Below are 15,829 nucleotides of genomic sequence, written 5' to 3'. Positions count from 1 at the left end.
CCTCATGGTTGTGTCATACTTCATCACACCTTTTGATTACACACTGAATAGATACTATTACAAACATTATGGATTCAATTACATAAGTTAGGCAATGTATTTTCTAATGTGGCATCTGTAGCCTGTAGCCTATTATTAATTCAGTAACAAGGGTGATTTGACGCATGTATCTTGCATTGTTTGTTGTTGAATGAACTGATTATTAAAAGTACTAAATTGAAAGAAGATGATACTGTTTTGTTTCTGTTATTAAACAAAATGTTCTCATTACATATAACAATACTCTTGCGTTTGAAACAATGATTATGTGGACTGAAATGTGTAGGCTAATGGAAGCATGGGACCAGGTTTTGCAATAATCTGTGTTATGTGATCAGTTTAGATTTAAGAGTTTTGAAAAAAGCGAATAGAAAAAGCAAATAAAAAAAAACTAATAAATTTTAATAAAATGAACCAATGAGATTAGAGTAGATGATCAATTATGCAATTATATTTACTATCTAACTACTTTGGAATAGGCTAATTAACAAAGTACATATGTGTCCTCTGGCAAAATGTATATAAATGAGAAGCAGCAACAGATTACATAGTATAAAATTAAATAGATATTTGAGAAGAATTTGCATTAGAAGAACGCGCTTCTCTATTGGTCGTTTCATTAATACACAAATCTAGGCGTGGCTGCCGCATACGTCATCACGCAGGGCATTAATGAGAAACACAATCGGGTGAAGAGGAACTAAAGTCCACCATAAACATGTCTGCTTTTCCTGCTGGTGATGAAAGTGATGGGAGTAGCGACGAGTGGGATATTGGATATTCGGATAAAAACAAAAAAACATGCGCTGAGGTAAACGTAATAAAAATTAAAATAGTGATGTAAGTTACACAAGTTATTTGCATGATTAAAAAACCTTTTTATCTGGCTGGCAGTTCTCAGCGGAAGTACATTTGAATGGGGAAGATAAAGTATCCACCTTGAAAAGAGCCATTACTGCAGGAAATGTCGACCTGGTGCGCGAGCTCTTGGACGGGGGTATGTTCTTGTATAGTTTTTATTATGGCGAGAAAAGCCACAAAACATAAAAAATACCCATTTCATCGTCTTTTAACAGGCCTGGACGTGGAGACGAGGCTTGGTTTTGGCTGGACTCCTCTCATGTGCGCTGTCCATGTGGCCCACTATGAGCTCACTGAACTGCTGCTGGATCATGGCGCAAGTGCAAACTTCAGCAGAGGTACCCGTTAAATGGAGTTTCTCCATAATCCAACACAAGGTTGCTCAAAAGGCACTCATAAAATCATTAATGCGTATATAAGAGCTTTATATTGCAAGATTAAACGAGATATTAAGATATGTCTGCGTGTACTGGCACTTTACTGTTGTCATGGTAGTTCACCCAAAAATTAGCCTACGTCATCATCAATACTCGCCCTCAAGTTGTTTCAATCCAAACCTATATGAATTTCTTTCTTCTGCTCAACACAAAAGAAGATACTTTTGAAGAACATTGGTAACCAAACTATGGAAGCTTGTTTCCGCCACAGAATAAAACTATTTAAAAGATAATTGTGACTTTTTATCTCACAATTCTGGCTTTTTTTTCTTTTCTTTTTTCTCTCACAATTGCTAGTTTACACTCGCTAGTTAAAACTAGCAATTGTGAGAAGAAAATGGTGAGATAAAAATGTCGCAATTATCTATTACATTTGTTTTATTACGTGATGGAAACGAGCTTTCATATCAAACAGTTGATTGACCCCTATGTAAGTCAATGGTACCTATCAACTGTGTGGTTACCAATATTCTTCAAAATATAATCTTTTGTGTTCAGTAGAAGAAAGAAATTCAAACAGGTTTGGAACAACTTGAGGGCGAGTAAATGATGACAGAATTTTCATTTTTGGGTGAACGATCCCTTTAAATTCTGAGCACCTGGTTGATGTTATCTGATTAAAAGCAGTTGCCAACATTTTACAAAATACACATACCTGTACTCCTCTCTGCACCAATAAAATGTGCATCACTTTACATTTTACCATCAAATTATATGTAGTATCTAATTAAATTAACTTGGACCAGAAAATTTTCCTCAATCATGATTTTGGGGCACATTAGTTTGTGAACATGAATGATAGGATATGCTTCGAAACGGCAAAAACCACAAGTGCATTTATTGGGACAGGCCTTTTTTTCTGTTATAGGCCAGTTTTTTTTTCTTAGAGTAAATCAAAGCTATCTGCAAATAGAGCATTTCTACAATGCCATCAGTAACGTATCAGGTGCATAAAGGTGTACTATACTTAGTGAACCTTTAAGGATTTAAGGTCAAAGTTTTAGTTTGATAAGGTGAGAGGAGAGCAGGTGCTGTCAATCTGCCATTGCACCACCACATGACCTTTCTTTGACTCTTGTGGGGTTTTTTTATTGGAGAGGATGGGGTTTTGCATCAGCCACCGGGAAGGAACCCAATGATATCAAATCAAAAGAGCATGGCTAGACTTAATCCTTCAGGGGGGAATAGTTTGGTTTTCATTAATACGCTTAACATTGAAGTTGGTTACATTCTTTTGATTTCAACCCACGTGCTAGCGAGGATGGAAACCAATTAGTTTGCCTTAGTGTCCTTCATCTGCTATTACTTAATGTTTGTGACGCACATGCCGAACTATTGCAACGTGTAATTAATCTGCTGGTGTTTTTTTCGTTTACACATTGTCTTTCTTAATTTTTTTTCCAAAATTGAATGCATGTGTTGGTCAAGGTGAAATGTCGGCACATGAGCGACTGAAGCGATGTAGACACTTCCGCTGTGTCCACTGAGAAGAGATGGAGGGGGAGTTCCAGCGGGGGTCTCGAGCAACTGAAGCTGCAGGCTTAGACGGGAAATAATTAAATGTGAATGCAGCTGCCACTTCCTGGTCTGTGTTCCGCACAGAAGGGGAAGAATGTAGAAGTGATTGATAATGGTGGTATACAGAGCGTGGTGCTGGCGTCATTGCGTTGGCCCAACACTGGAGCTTTATTTATTTTCGTGCTCCACCGCAGACGCAACTAAACTGTCTGCATCCTACTCCCAAGCAGACCTGCTCCTGCAGTCTAAACGCAGCTATCATCACAACACACAAACCCTTAACATAGATGGGTCTCCTTTCTGCAACAACACAACATTAGAACTGCTCCTGGTCGGATACGTGACCGAAGTACTAAGTAACAGTGTATTTGTCCAACAACATTAGGCCATTTGACTCGCATGACGCATGTACAAGCATGTCCATCCTGTGATATGAACAATTACCATTGGAGAATTATTAATTGATTGTGAAATGGTATGTGTGTGTTTTTCCCTAACTTCCGTTCACAGACCACTATACAGTTCTGATGGCTGCGTGCACAGCAACGTCTGCCTCAGAAGAGATGATCTCCAGGTGTGTGGCTCTGCTGCTCAGTCGCAACGCTGACCCGAATGTCTGCAACAGGTAGGAAAGATATTGTGCAGGTGTGACTGCTCCTGCATAGCATGCAGCTGGGGTTCAGGCTGACGAATTTTACTGTGGAATTTTACTAGTCAAATGTTATTCATTTATTTTTTGCTAATTGACATGGCTAACGGACAGTGGCGTGCACAGACCTCCACAGGGGCGAAATCGCGTTGCAGGGGCACCGCAAGACAACCAAAAGGGCACTGTACTATTAGCAAATAAAGGGGCAGGGGCTCAAACCTCAAGTGCATGCCACTGACATTTATGTTGTCAACCTTTTATAGTTTCTAGTTTGTATTTTATGGAAGCCCATTTTCAGTCTCCGAGTAAAAAAAAAAACACTTTGGAAAAATTTAATTTTACAATATTTTAATTTATTTTGTTTTCTGACAGTATCTTGCTTCTGTAGTTTATTCTTTGGCATTTAAGAAAAATATTCATGTTGACTACAGTGATCTCACATTAATTGCCTCGGTGATTATCAGTTTTGTTCATTTCTCTGTTGCATGCTATACTAGAATTAAAAGGGCACATTTAGCTCAGTGGTTCTTAACCAGGGGGGCAGGTAAAACAAGCATTAAAATAAGAATAAATAAAATTCCCAGTCTTGAAGAATCTGGATATATGCCTAGTTTTAAAAGTAGAAAATTACGGTAAACATCACTGTTGTAATGCCAATCTCCAATGATTTTTGGGTAGCAATTGAGTAATTATATTTCTTAAAATCCTTATTCACTAAATTACAAATGACTAGAAAATGGTGTCCTGGTCAATCCGGGGGGCCTTGAGTTTGAGAACCAATAATTTTATTATTCAATTTAAAAAGACTATGATCCCTCATCTCATCCACATGCATCCAAAATGAACAACAAATAGTCACAAGCACTGTCTAGCCCTGTTGATTGAGAGTATGTGAAAAAATGCTCCCACCAGCTACAAAACATTAACACTGGCCAGACAGTGTTTTAAACAAGTCTTCCTAACAACTCTGTTTGGGAGGTGATGTGTACTCAATAGTGCATTTTTCAGGGCAGCCTCCAGCTGCTTATCATCTGTCACCCAAACCGCTCACATGATCTGGAGTGTCAACAAGCATGTTGCTCACTTGACTGGTGAGAAAGTGATTGTTTCCCCATCCAGACAAAATATTTAAAGTTCGTTAACAAGGTACAGGGAGACGTTGGGCCTGTCAAAGATTCATCCTCTTCCTCTGCCCTTGCAGTGCTCCACACATAACTTACAATATGCAGCAGCTGCATTTCCCTAAATCTTTTTGTTAACAAATACAGCATGCTTAGACTAAGCCAGACATCATTTGGGAAGGGGGTCTGTTTCAGATTAGTTAAGATTTCATTATTTGAAATAATTGCTGAGACTAAAATTTTACATTTGGCTACCATTCTCTTTTCAAATGAAATCACAGGCATATAGTAGATGCTTCAATGCATCACCTCACGTAACATTTTGATTATGGTATTGGGGTGAGTCGTTTTAATTTGAATGCATTGTCTCTGATTACATGATAATATAAATAGAGTACTTTATGGTGTAAGCACTTACTGAGTTTAGTTACTGAGCAGCACTGTTTTCAGCGGCTCGATTCACGGTAAATGCTGCTTTTCATAAACTCCATAACCATGTCATCATTCCAGTACCTTGCTATAAACTTGCTGAAAGATAGTTTACTCAAATGAAAATTGTAATTTGCTCAACCTTAACGGCATGTTCCAAACCTTTATTCCTTCTGCAGAACACAAAAGAGATTTTGAAGAATGTTTCAACTGTTTTTGTCCATACAAGAAAGTCAATGGGGTCCAAAACATTGGATTCCTTTGACTTTCATTGAAAAAACACTAGACATTTATCAAAAATCATATTTTGTTTCACAGAAGAAAGTTCATTATTCACTACTCCCAAGTTCACTATTGATACCACTTGCGTAAGTTGCGTATAACCTCATGCATACTTTTTTCAAGTTGTGAATTGCAGACTTTTTGAAATGCAACACATATAATATTTACCATGTGTAGCTATTGTGTAGCATTTACATTCATGTCCTTCCATAGAGTACATGATGTTTCAGGCTTTAAATGTGAAGAGAATGCGATCTAAAAGTCACTGGGCCCATGTGGCCTTACAGAAAGCATATTTTGCTGGCTAATTTTTCAAGACTTCTGCTGGTGCCTCTTCCTTTCATTCATGTAGTTTGTTTGATGATGTGCCCAGTGAGCCTTTTAAGCATCAATGCTGACAAGCATATGTTGTTCCAAATTATTCTAATTTTAGTTTAGTGTATGAGAAGCATTTATAACTGCTTATTACTAACTTCCAGTTCTGTAAATACTTGAAAATTATTATCTTATCCATAGTATAAACCCTGTTTACAGCAATTTGAATCGTTTTATTGATTCAATAAGTTTTATTGCTCCCTTGGTTTTGGTAGAAGGACAGCCTGGGAAAATACTTTTAAGACCGTACACATTTGTCACAAATACAGTCACTGAAGGGGAAATGCGTAGATAGCGAGGAGATAATGTCAAGATGAAGAATGATGGTGCCCTTGCTCACCTGTGCCCCACGCTGTAGAGTTCAGTTCGCCACCATCACCTTCTCTGGGAAATGCCACCCATGTTGATTAATAGCCTCAGGATTTTCCCATAGACTTAAGGTGTGATGTTTGACACTGTGATCTTTAGATAAAAGTGTTTATTTACAACAGTGACGCAAGCTCTAAGCACAGGCGACTACAAAGTTCCTCTTTTGTGCTTTTTGCAGGTAATGGATTGTCCTAAGCTAGGTGTAAAATGTTTTTGTCTTTGTTTACTTTGGCACAGTTTGACTCTTTATGGTGATTTGATTATTCTAAATGGTTTCGTTTAAGGGGTGATTTACAAACAGGGGCGGCATGCACCTGTTTTTATGAGGGGGGCTTCAGTGGTTGTCCACACTCACTTGGCGCTCTAAGCAAGATCAGACATGACTAACATTTAGTAGTTCTTTATCAGAACTGTCAGATGTGTTAGCCTAGATGTACATTTTTGTTTGGCATGCAAGAAGATTGCAATTTACCTGTCGAGTAACCTGTACCTGTCGGAAGTGGTGCGTTCCTCGGAGTGGACGAGAATCCATGAACTGCATTATTTGACCTTTTTCTAAAGGTCTATTTTTATTACCACAAAAAAATTAACAATTACTCGGTTAAGCGTCAAAATAATCGACTGATTACTCTATTACCAAAATAATCATTATTGACAGCCCTAGTTGCTTTTAAAATCCAATTGGTTTAAAAAATCTGAAGGGGAACGAAACATCTGTTTACAAATATATTTACTTTGAGCAGTAAAGGGTGACAAGCTTGAATTTTCTGTGTCTTCTGTCATTCTCAAGGGTTTCATTCAGTGTTATTTCAGATATTGTTTTCATGAAACTACCAGAACATTCTGCAGTTTACTTTAAGATGTTGACTACAGCAAAAAGTCATTAGGCTTAGTTTATCACTATTACACTTTGCTTCTAACAATTCCACTTCAGTTTATTGCAATAAATGAGTCGTGTTAAATCTAAATGTGGCAGAGAACATATCCCCTGTATGTGTGATTCGTACCCAGCAGCATGATCACAGTAACATCTGCCAGTTCTCTTGTGTCTGTGTCTCTCTGTTTTTGGCCTTTGTTCAGGTCCAGTATGACGTGTCTGATGCTGGCTGCCAGAGATGGCTATTGCCAGCTGATTAATTTGCTGGTGTCACATGGAGCAGAGCTGAACTTTCAGAATGATAACGGTCATACGGTAAGACCATCAATAATGGCTGTGATAATCATAAATCATGTTAATAGATGTAGAGTACATTTAATTCTCTATATTTTCTATACATCTACACACTGTATCGTAGTCAGTTAAGCAGATGTTCTTAAGAGAAGATTAATATAACTGAACATAATTTGTTCTCCTCTGTATCCACTGTAATGTTGTTCTGATGGAGCAGGCCCTCATAATAGCAGTGCAGTATGGACATGAAGGCGCCGTGTTGAAACTGCTTCAACTAGGAGTGGATAAGTCCGTCAAAACCAAAACAGGGAAGACCGCATCTGACATGGCCAAAGTGTTCAATTACCCTGAGGTAGGTCACCTTCTCCCCTGCTGTGAACTCCAATACACATGTAATTTTTAGACTACAGTTAAAGTGCCCCTATTCTGCTATTATATAGAGTTCTCCTACAGTATGTTTACATGCATTCAAGAAAAAAAACTTTAATTTTCTCATAATATACATTCCACATCACCTCATTTCTCAAAGAGTCTGAAACCAGTTTGGTCAAAGATAGAGGCTGTATCTGAAATCGCGTACTTTCTTAAATGGGTACTTATTTTGAAGTAATAACTTCACATCCCCTAAAAAAGTATGTCATCGTATGAATGTATACCGTGCATAACACATCCGCCATGTTGTTGTTTGTTGTGCACTTTGTAAAAGATCTGCAAAGTTTTAAATATCATTCACAAACCGCTATATTACACACTGCATGAAATGTAATTAAACTTTTTTTAAAAAGTTGCTTGCTTGAGAATGAGAAATATTGAAGTTGTGCTCCTTCAGATCTCCAGGATCCTTGATTCTTCAGAGCTCTCTACTGCAAATGCCAATCCACAGTCCAAAGCGGAGGCACTGTTTAAATATCTCAAACAAAACCCTGATTCTTCCTCTGCCTGCAAAGAGAGGTGAGCCTCTGTGTCTGTGACTTGGCTTGTAACACCCTCTAGTGGTGACTGAAAATAAATACTTTGCTCATACAGTTTCTTGAGCAGCAAATGAGCATATAAGAATGATTTCTGAAGGATCATGTGCCACCGAAGACTGGAGTAATGATGCTGTAAATCAGCTTTGCCATCACCTTAAGAACATTTATTAAAATAGAAAACTGTTATTTTGAATTGTAATAACATTTTACAGGTCTACTATTTTTGGTCAGATAAATGTAACCTTTTTGAGCATATAAATATACAGATGGGTAGCATATTCTGGTCCTCACTATACATTTATTAGCCTTACAAATCAATATAAAAACAGTTGGGATCAGATGTTGATCTTGTTAATGAGTTCATTCTTTGGGCTTAATCTTACAGTTCTTCTAAGCTGAGTGATATTGAACTGCTGCTGCATGGTCTGAGTCTGGATTATCTCTCAGACATCATGGTGGTGAGCCAGTCGATTTATTTTATTGTTACACTTAAACAAATGTTTACATTAGTTCCTTTAAAAAATAATCTATATAATATTTGATCTGTAAAGGTTTTTGTTTTAAATTGTACTGCTAAAATGGTCGCACTATTGACCTGCATTGTAAACGAAAATAAAGGTAATCAACATTGAAATTCAAAGATAATCAATAATGTCTAACAAAAGTTAATTTTAAGTTTCAGTTCTTCTATGTCTCCTACATCTGTTTATTTTTTTCACTGGCAGGATCATGATGTCACTTGGAGCGACTTGTTGAGCATGGAGAAGGGGGATTTGGAAAAGGTGTGTAGATCAAGCATTTTAAAAAGATGGCAAGAAGAACAAAATATATTTTGTGCAAACAAGCATTTTAAAAAGATGGCAAGAACAGAAAAAATATATTTTGTGCAAAACAAACACTTACAAAGTTATTGGATAGAACTATATTGAATGGAGATAAAGTGCTTGTAAGGCAGTAAATTAATACTACTTGGTTTTAAGTAAGATTGGATTTTGGCTTTGGTTATTTGGTCACATGAGCAGCTTTGCTTTGTTCTGCACAATAATTAATTGACAGTCACTGTGTAGCTAGTATAATTATGCAATATATAAATACAAGCAAGACAGACAATATATAATAAATATCGATTACAGTTATATTTAAACAAAAATAAATGTGTATTTTTATTTTGTTCTCACACACATCCATCCCATAAAATGTTGTTTACATTGATAAATCAGCTCTCTTTCTCTGTGTAGATTGGCGTAACTGATCCTGAGGATCAAAAGAAGATTCTCAGCGCCATGGAGCAGATGCACCTTGATAAAGTAGATCTGGACAACCTGACGCCTCTTAATAACATAGACAGCGGGTAAAGCTCATCAAGCCTAAAGCTAAACTAAACTTTATTGTATGTTTATGTATCTACATCAAATTCAAACCATATTTATTCATTCATCATCAGTTATGGAGTCCTATGAACAGTTTCCCATGCTAGTGACAGTCTGCAGTGCAGCTATGAGCTGCGAAACTCGTAGCAGGACAATAGTGTCTTGACAAGGCTTCCATGTAAGCCTGTCTTAATGGTTTAAGTTCTATTAATGATTTGTAAGGTGAGAAATGAACTAGTGCCGTTTCTGCACACTCCGGGCTCTGACGGATGACTGTGAGTAGGCGGCATGGCGGCCATGTTTGACTTTAAAGTCCCCGCTTAATGAACCTAATCAATCTGTAATTTCTTTATTCAATGTCGGGGAGATACAGAGAGGGCAGACGGACACACAGTAAATTATGCGGTTAAATCCTCTTCTGATAGGTCCTCCGTAAACACACATTAAAAGGATATAGAGTTACAGTGAAATTCATCGCCACAGTTTATTTCCTGCCTAATGGGATGTATGTAAACATAAGCACTGCCGCTTTCACAAGAGTTCATAAGTTGTTTCCGGGCAGATAGCTGTAATGTGTAGCTTTGATACTGATGTTATTTTTTTAGGGCAAAGAAGATTTACAAATATTCTTAATAGATTAAACCGTAATTGTTTATTTTGAGTGGTTGAATTATTTAAAATGCAATATTAATAGCCAGCATACATTCACTGATTACAATTTGATGGATCTGCTCATGGTGCCTGTTGGGACGGTGGCATTAACCCAGCACTTAGTCGTCCCACAAGAGCCTATCACTCATTCAGTCATAGAAAAACTAACAAAGTGACGCTCCGAGCCCATCTCTCCGTCCTGGAGAAGATAGTAACTCCACAGCGTCTGACAGTGTTTACCACGGGCTCTGACAGAGTGTTAGGAGAAGAAAACGGCTGCTTGGGGAAATGCTCCGTTAAGATAACACTATCAACATCATGTGGTATGCGTGAGCCATTACAGGAGTTTGAAATTGTAAGTGATGGCAGAAGTGCGCCAAGAATGCTGTCAACAAATTAAGTGATTTAATTGGTCGTTTAAGAGATATTTTCTTCAGCTTTCAATGTTAGTCATTGAAAAGAAAAAATTGACTATTACATTTTCCCTAAAAAAAATTTAACCTGGTGATAAGTGTACAGGGGTACAGTGCGCTGCAGTAATGACATAATTTTGTAGGAAGTTAGCATCACCCTGGTTCCCTCGATTAAAATTGTAATTGCTCTGTGACAAACAAAAATCAATGGTTTTTACATGTTTTGTTCTTCACAAATGAAAATAACTTTTATGAAATTTGAATCCTCCATTCAATTGCTGGAGGTTAAAAGCTTTCCTGTAGCTCAGTGGTAAGAGCATTGTGTTAACGCAAGGTTGTGGGTTCGATCCCAGGGGATTGTACATACCTATGTATAAATGTATAGGATAATGCAATGTAATGGCGCTTTTCCACTGCATGGTACGGTACGGTTCGGTACGGCACGGCACGCTTTGGCGCTTTTCCACTGCATGGTACGGTACGGCTCTGTTCGGGACGGCTCTCTTATGGCGCATTTCCACTGCATGGTACGGTACGGTACGGCTCGCTTCAGCTCGCTTTAAATGGTACCACCTCTGTTGAGGTTCCAAGCGTACCGTACCGATACTAAACGTGACGTGAAAACACTGCAGATCACTGATTGGTCAGACAGAATCGTCACTTCAGCGTCATTGTATATTTGCTACACGAGACACTAAACCCGCTATATTTAAATAGCCAGACAACAGCAAACGCGGTAGCACCTGTTTTTAGAGTTTTTACTTGACAAAAAAAGTTCAAAAAAATCAAACAAGAAATGGCTGAATCGTGGTCAGTGGACGAGGTGCAGACGTTCCTCTCGTTGGTTGCCGAGGAGCGGAAGTAGCACAGCTCTTAGCCGCACACGGCTACCACCAGACATACAACTTAACGATCAGTCCCACCCACTTTGAAGCGGTACTAACTGCAGTGGAAAAGCAACCGAGCTAAAGCAAACCGAACCGTGCCGTACCGAGTTGAGTCGTACCACGCAGTGGAAAAGCAAAGCGAACCGAACCGCTCCGCGCCGTGTTGAACCGTACCGAACCGAACCGAGCCGTACCATGCAGTGGAAAAGCGCCATAAAAGTCACTTTGGATAAAAGCGTCTGCCAAATGCATAAAATGTAAAAAAAAAAAAAAAAAAAAAAACCTACGAACTACACCATGGCCATGACTTCAACGTCACATCACTAAACTTCCAACAACTGTTTCAGTCTTCATTTTCCCTGAAAGTTTGAATAGTGTGCGATTATAAACATAGTGAGGCTGTAAAAGCGAACTGAGTAGATGAGTTTACCTGTTCAGCTGATGATGTTTAATGTTCCTGACAACCTCTGTAGACAGTAGGGAAAAAAAAAGCTTTAATAAAATAAAAGGGCATTACTGATATATTTTATGTTTTTGAATAAAAAGTGAAAATATCGTGACCTTGTTAACCACAGACCTTATTTCAACCATTTAACCAAAAACGTATTGACGTTAGGACGATGGAACCCGAAGTGCTAAAACTTTTGCTCTACAAAAATACATATTCCATTCAGCACTCCATTATGTAAAGGCTAAGCATAGAGGAAGTGGACTGTTTATTTTAACTACTTTATAAGTTCTTGAACAAAGGGTGTCATTTGTGAAATGTCGTCTTTTTTTTCCCCTCAGGAGTGAAGATTTTCTTAACTTTCTGATCAGCCTGAAACAGCAATGCTCTTACTTGACTGAAACCTTACAGGATGTCATCAGCAGGTTCCCTCGTAGCCCCTCTGAGGTTCGTTGTGTACTGTGTCTGCGTCCCCACAACACGACTGTCTTGTGTAGCCAGACTTATGATTTGTGGCAGTCTGGAACACATTGCTTGGGTAACACTATTTCAATGGTCCACTTTAGATATTCTACTAGTCTACCGATACACAGAGAGTTAGTTATTTGACAAAATTACTAACTATAAGTAACTTTGCAACTATGAGTATTGGTAGACTGAGGTTAGGTGTTAGGGTTAGTAAATTAAGTTTATATGTAGTTGCAAAGGTACTTATAGTCAGTAAAATGTCAGTTGGTGGACCATCAAAATAAAGTGTTAGCAGATATTGGGTAGATCTCAAATAAAATTAATTCAATTAATGGTACATGGTTGTACAAAAGAACACTGTAAAATATAGACTTGGTCAGACTACACAAAAGATAAGCTTGTGTGTGTGTCCCATTGTGAAAAAACAATTTTTTTTTTTTTAACCAAATGTACAAAAAGGTGTTTTTTTTTTTTTTTTTTTTTTTTTTTTAATTGGAGTGCCCACATTTTTTACTTGTAAAATCTGTGATTTCTCTCTCTTCACCCCCCCCCCCCCCCCATCCCATGTTTTTTGTCTAAAACATGATTACCTACAACAATCATGCATCCTTCATATTAAGCACAACATTTTTGCTGTTCAAAGTCACTTCACATGTGCTTTTGAGAGTGACTGCCCTAAGCGCCTGAAATGATCATGAGTGCAGCCTTGAATAGATGAGAACAAATGAAGTGTATTTGAAACCGTCATTTTCAGCGTTTTCAACTGAAGTAGTAGGCAGACAGCTAATGTATCTCACGTTCAGTGCCTGCTTGATTGTGACGCCTTTGTTTGATAGGTTGTTCTTACATGTGATCCCAAGAAAGAGGCTCAAGCCCTTTGCACCGAGCTAGTAACTCAGACTGGAGACCTTCAGAAAGAGATATTCTGTCTCAAGACCCTGCTCAGCAAGGTCAGTCATGTCCACATTCCTTTATCCTCTTCTTTCATCTTCTTTGATGCTTCCATTTACAATAGTTTTGTCTAGTAAAAAATACTCTCGAGACCAGCAGGGGCAGCCATTGCATCCCACTCAGATGTCGCCATAGTCTCTTTCATGAGGATGAAGGGTAATCAGTTGATTAACTAGGGATGTTATCCGCCAGCACTTTCCAGGGAATTTCCACAACTCTCATCAATCTCCACTGTGGAATTAGTTTAGTGAGAGCAGTTTGCAGCTGCTTGTTGCCCCTGTTGTTCTCAAAGCAGTCAGCATTTGATTGTGCCAGCATATCAAAATAGAAATGCTTAAATGCAACAGTTTCTCAGATTCCACTGTACCAAATGGATACTGATGTTGTGAAATACCGGGTTTTAGGAGGGTTTTTCACTGAAATCTAGAGGCAATTGGTAATTAGTTTTGTTTAACTATAAACAATAATATTGGCATAACTTGTTAAAATAAATTCCTGAATGATTTGTTCTCTTTTAACCCTTAATTTTCCCTCAGACGGACTACACAGAACATACCTTTCAGCCTCTTCAACCAAGCTCTGATATTGGTCAGCGAGGAAAGGCCCGCAAGAGGTTTGCTGCTGTGCTTGGACTTGGGATGTTTGGAGCAGGGCTGCTATTTGTGTTGTCACAATCCAGAAGTTTGAACTGTTTTTGAGGTTATGTATATCAGTGATGCATGTGTTTTAAGTTGTTACCCCAATATTTTATTAATTAGGGGTATGTTACGATTTCCTTTTTTGTGGTGCTTTTGTAGACTGTTGTTCAAGTAAATCTGTGAAATGTTTTTTTTTTTTTTGGGTTTTACAGATAATTCACTTCAGCATATTAAAAGATTTCCCAACCCACAGTGTAATCGTTCTCATTGCTTTGTATCGTATTGTCAGCTTCTATTTCAGCAAAGCTGGAGGCTAACATGTTTTGGAAATTCTGGTTTGATTTTGCTGGGTGGCCCAAAAAGAAAAGTCATTGCCAGTCGCTGTCTGTGGTGCTGAAATGTCATTATTCGGGTGCTTAGTGAGTCCAACCGGGGTGCAGGACCCCCCCTTACACATGATGAAAGCTGATTGCTTGGATCAATCTTCAGTAATATTGAACAAATACTTGTTACATGTTCATTGTTTGACAGTGAAATGTAATATGGCATGTGCATGCAGTTTCCTGAAAGCCCCATCTGAGTGTTACTTAAGACATGTCTAGGAGCAGCAAAGAATGGCAGCTCTTTTATTAGACAATTTCTTTTAGTTGCATGCATTGTATATGTGTAAGCAGGAGTTATGTCAAATAATATGTACGTAAAAGAACCACTTGACATCTGACTCTCCCTAGCAGAAGGTGATGCATGAACTTGTTCTCCTAGCTGTAACAATGTCAAGTATGTGTTGTTGGGTATGATGAGTCTTGCTTACTTTTCTACAAAAGTTTTAAACTATTATAAGAAGTTCATCAGTGCACTAAATGTATAGGCCTATGCTAGCGGACAAAAATAACGTTTTTCTAAGAAGGTAATCATTACGGATTGTTTGATCGGACAATATCTCGACAAAACTTAACTAATTGTTAGTCGGATTACTATAGTTTTACACCTGCAGAAAAATAATTGGTGTTGGCTACTGTTTTAGAATAATAACTCCATATTGGATAATTCAACCGATTGTGTCCAGATACTTACCGAAAGATTAAGTTGGTTACCATGAGAGTCACTGAATAAGTTACACACTGCATATCCAATTTTATAATAGGCCTACAAATAAATCAGAGCGGCCAGTTTAATCAGATAATCTCTCTATTTATAATAATATTATTTTTATGGATAATGATATCAAAAAAACTACTGAGAGGATTCAGAATAGTCTTTATTGACTTGAAAAGGATGAAATTAGGCCAATTTAAATTCCATCATATTACCGATGACAAGTCTTCTCCACGCTCTCGCGACCGCGCCCTTTTCACGGGGATCACAAGAAGAATCCGGTTTTCCTAATAATCTTGGTTCCCATCAGTAGAAAGGACCTCACAATACAAGGAAGGAGGAGGACAAATTAATTCTTTCACATAACTGGTGATCAAAGATAGAGGAAATTCTGTGCGACAATTGAACAGTTCGTGAAAAGTTCAAAAGAATGTGATAATCCAATTTCAATGCACATCATCAAGAGCGGAACATGTTTGTTGAGAAGATAGGATGAGTGTGCTTTCAGTCAATTAAGCCTTATTCTCTGAGAAAGATGTTATTCAAGGTTTAAAAAAATCTGATTCTCAATTCTATAGGCCAATACATTTAATAGGAATGCATAACCTATAGTAGCCTAATCAATTTAATATGAATAGCTAATACAAAGAGATTGCCCAACAGGCCTAATAATAATAATAATGCAT

The 15,829-nt window shown here is 37.9% G+C and overlaps 1 protein-coding gene across 1 annotated transcript; it reads left to right on the top strand.

Moving 5' to 3' along the window:
* Nucleotides 1-586: 586 nt before the first annotated feature.
* Nucleotides 587-15,238, top strand: asz1 (ankyrin repeat, SAM and basic leucine zipper domain containing 1). The gene is made up of 13 exons (XM_079620383.1): nt 587-850; nt 934-1,036; nt 1,116-1,238; nt 3,366-3,480; nt 7,161-7,272; nt 7,469-7,603; nt 8,081-8,202; nt 8,608-8,680; nt 8,948-9,004; nt 9,461-9,573; nt 12,333-12,438; nt 13,296-13,409; nt 13,947-15,238. Exons 1-13 carry the CDS (start codon nt 758-760, stop codon nt 14,106-14,108), a joined length of 1,428 nt encoding a protein of 475 aa, XP_079476509.1. The 5' UTR covers nt 587-757; the 3' UTR covers nt 14,109-15,238.
* Nucleotides 15,239-15,829: the final 591 nt, after the last annotated feature.

Source organism: Phoxinus phoxinus (genome assembly GCF_949152265.1).
Source record: "Phoxinus phoxinus genome assembly, chromosome: 8".
Taxonomy (NCBI): domain Eukaryota; kingdom Metazoa; phylum Chordata; class Actinopteri; order Cypriniformes; family Leuciscidae; genus Phoxinus; species Phoxinus phoxinus.
Note: the sequence above shows the minus strand (reverse complement) of the source record. Positions and strands in the feature narration are given on the sequence as shown.

Excerpts from the sequence above, each read along its gene's own strand:
- asz1 (XM_079620383.1), top strand. The coding sequence starts at position 758 with ATGTCTGCTTTTCCTGCTGGTGATGAAAGTGATGGGAGTAGCGACGAG. Across the intron at positions 851-933 it reads ACAAAAAAACATGCGCTGAG|TTCTCAGCGGAAGTACATTT; the intron begins GTAAACGTAATA and ends TCTGGCTGGCAG. Across the intron at positions 8,203-8,607 it reads TCCTCTGCCTGCAAAGAGAG|TTCTTCTAAGCTGAGTGATA; the intron begins GTGAGCCTCTGT and ends TTAATCTTACAG.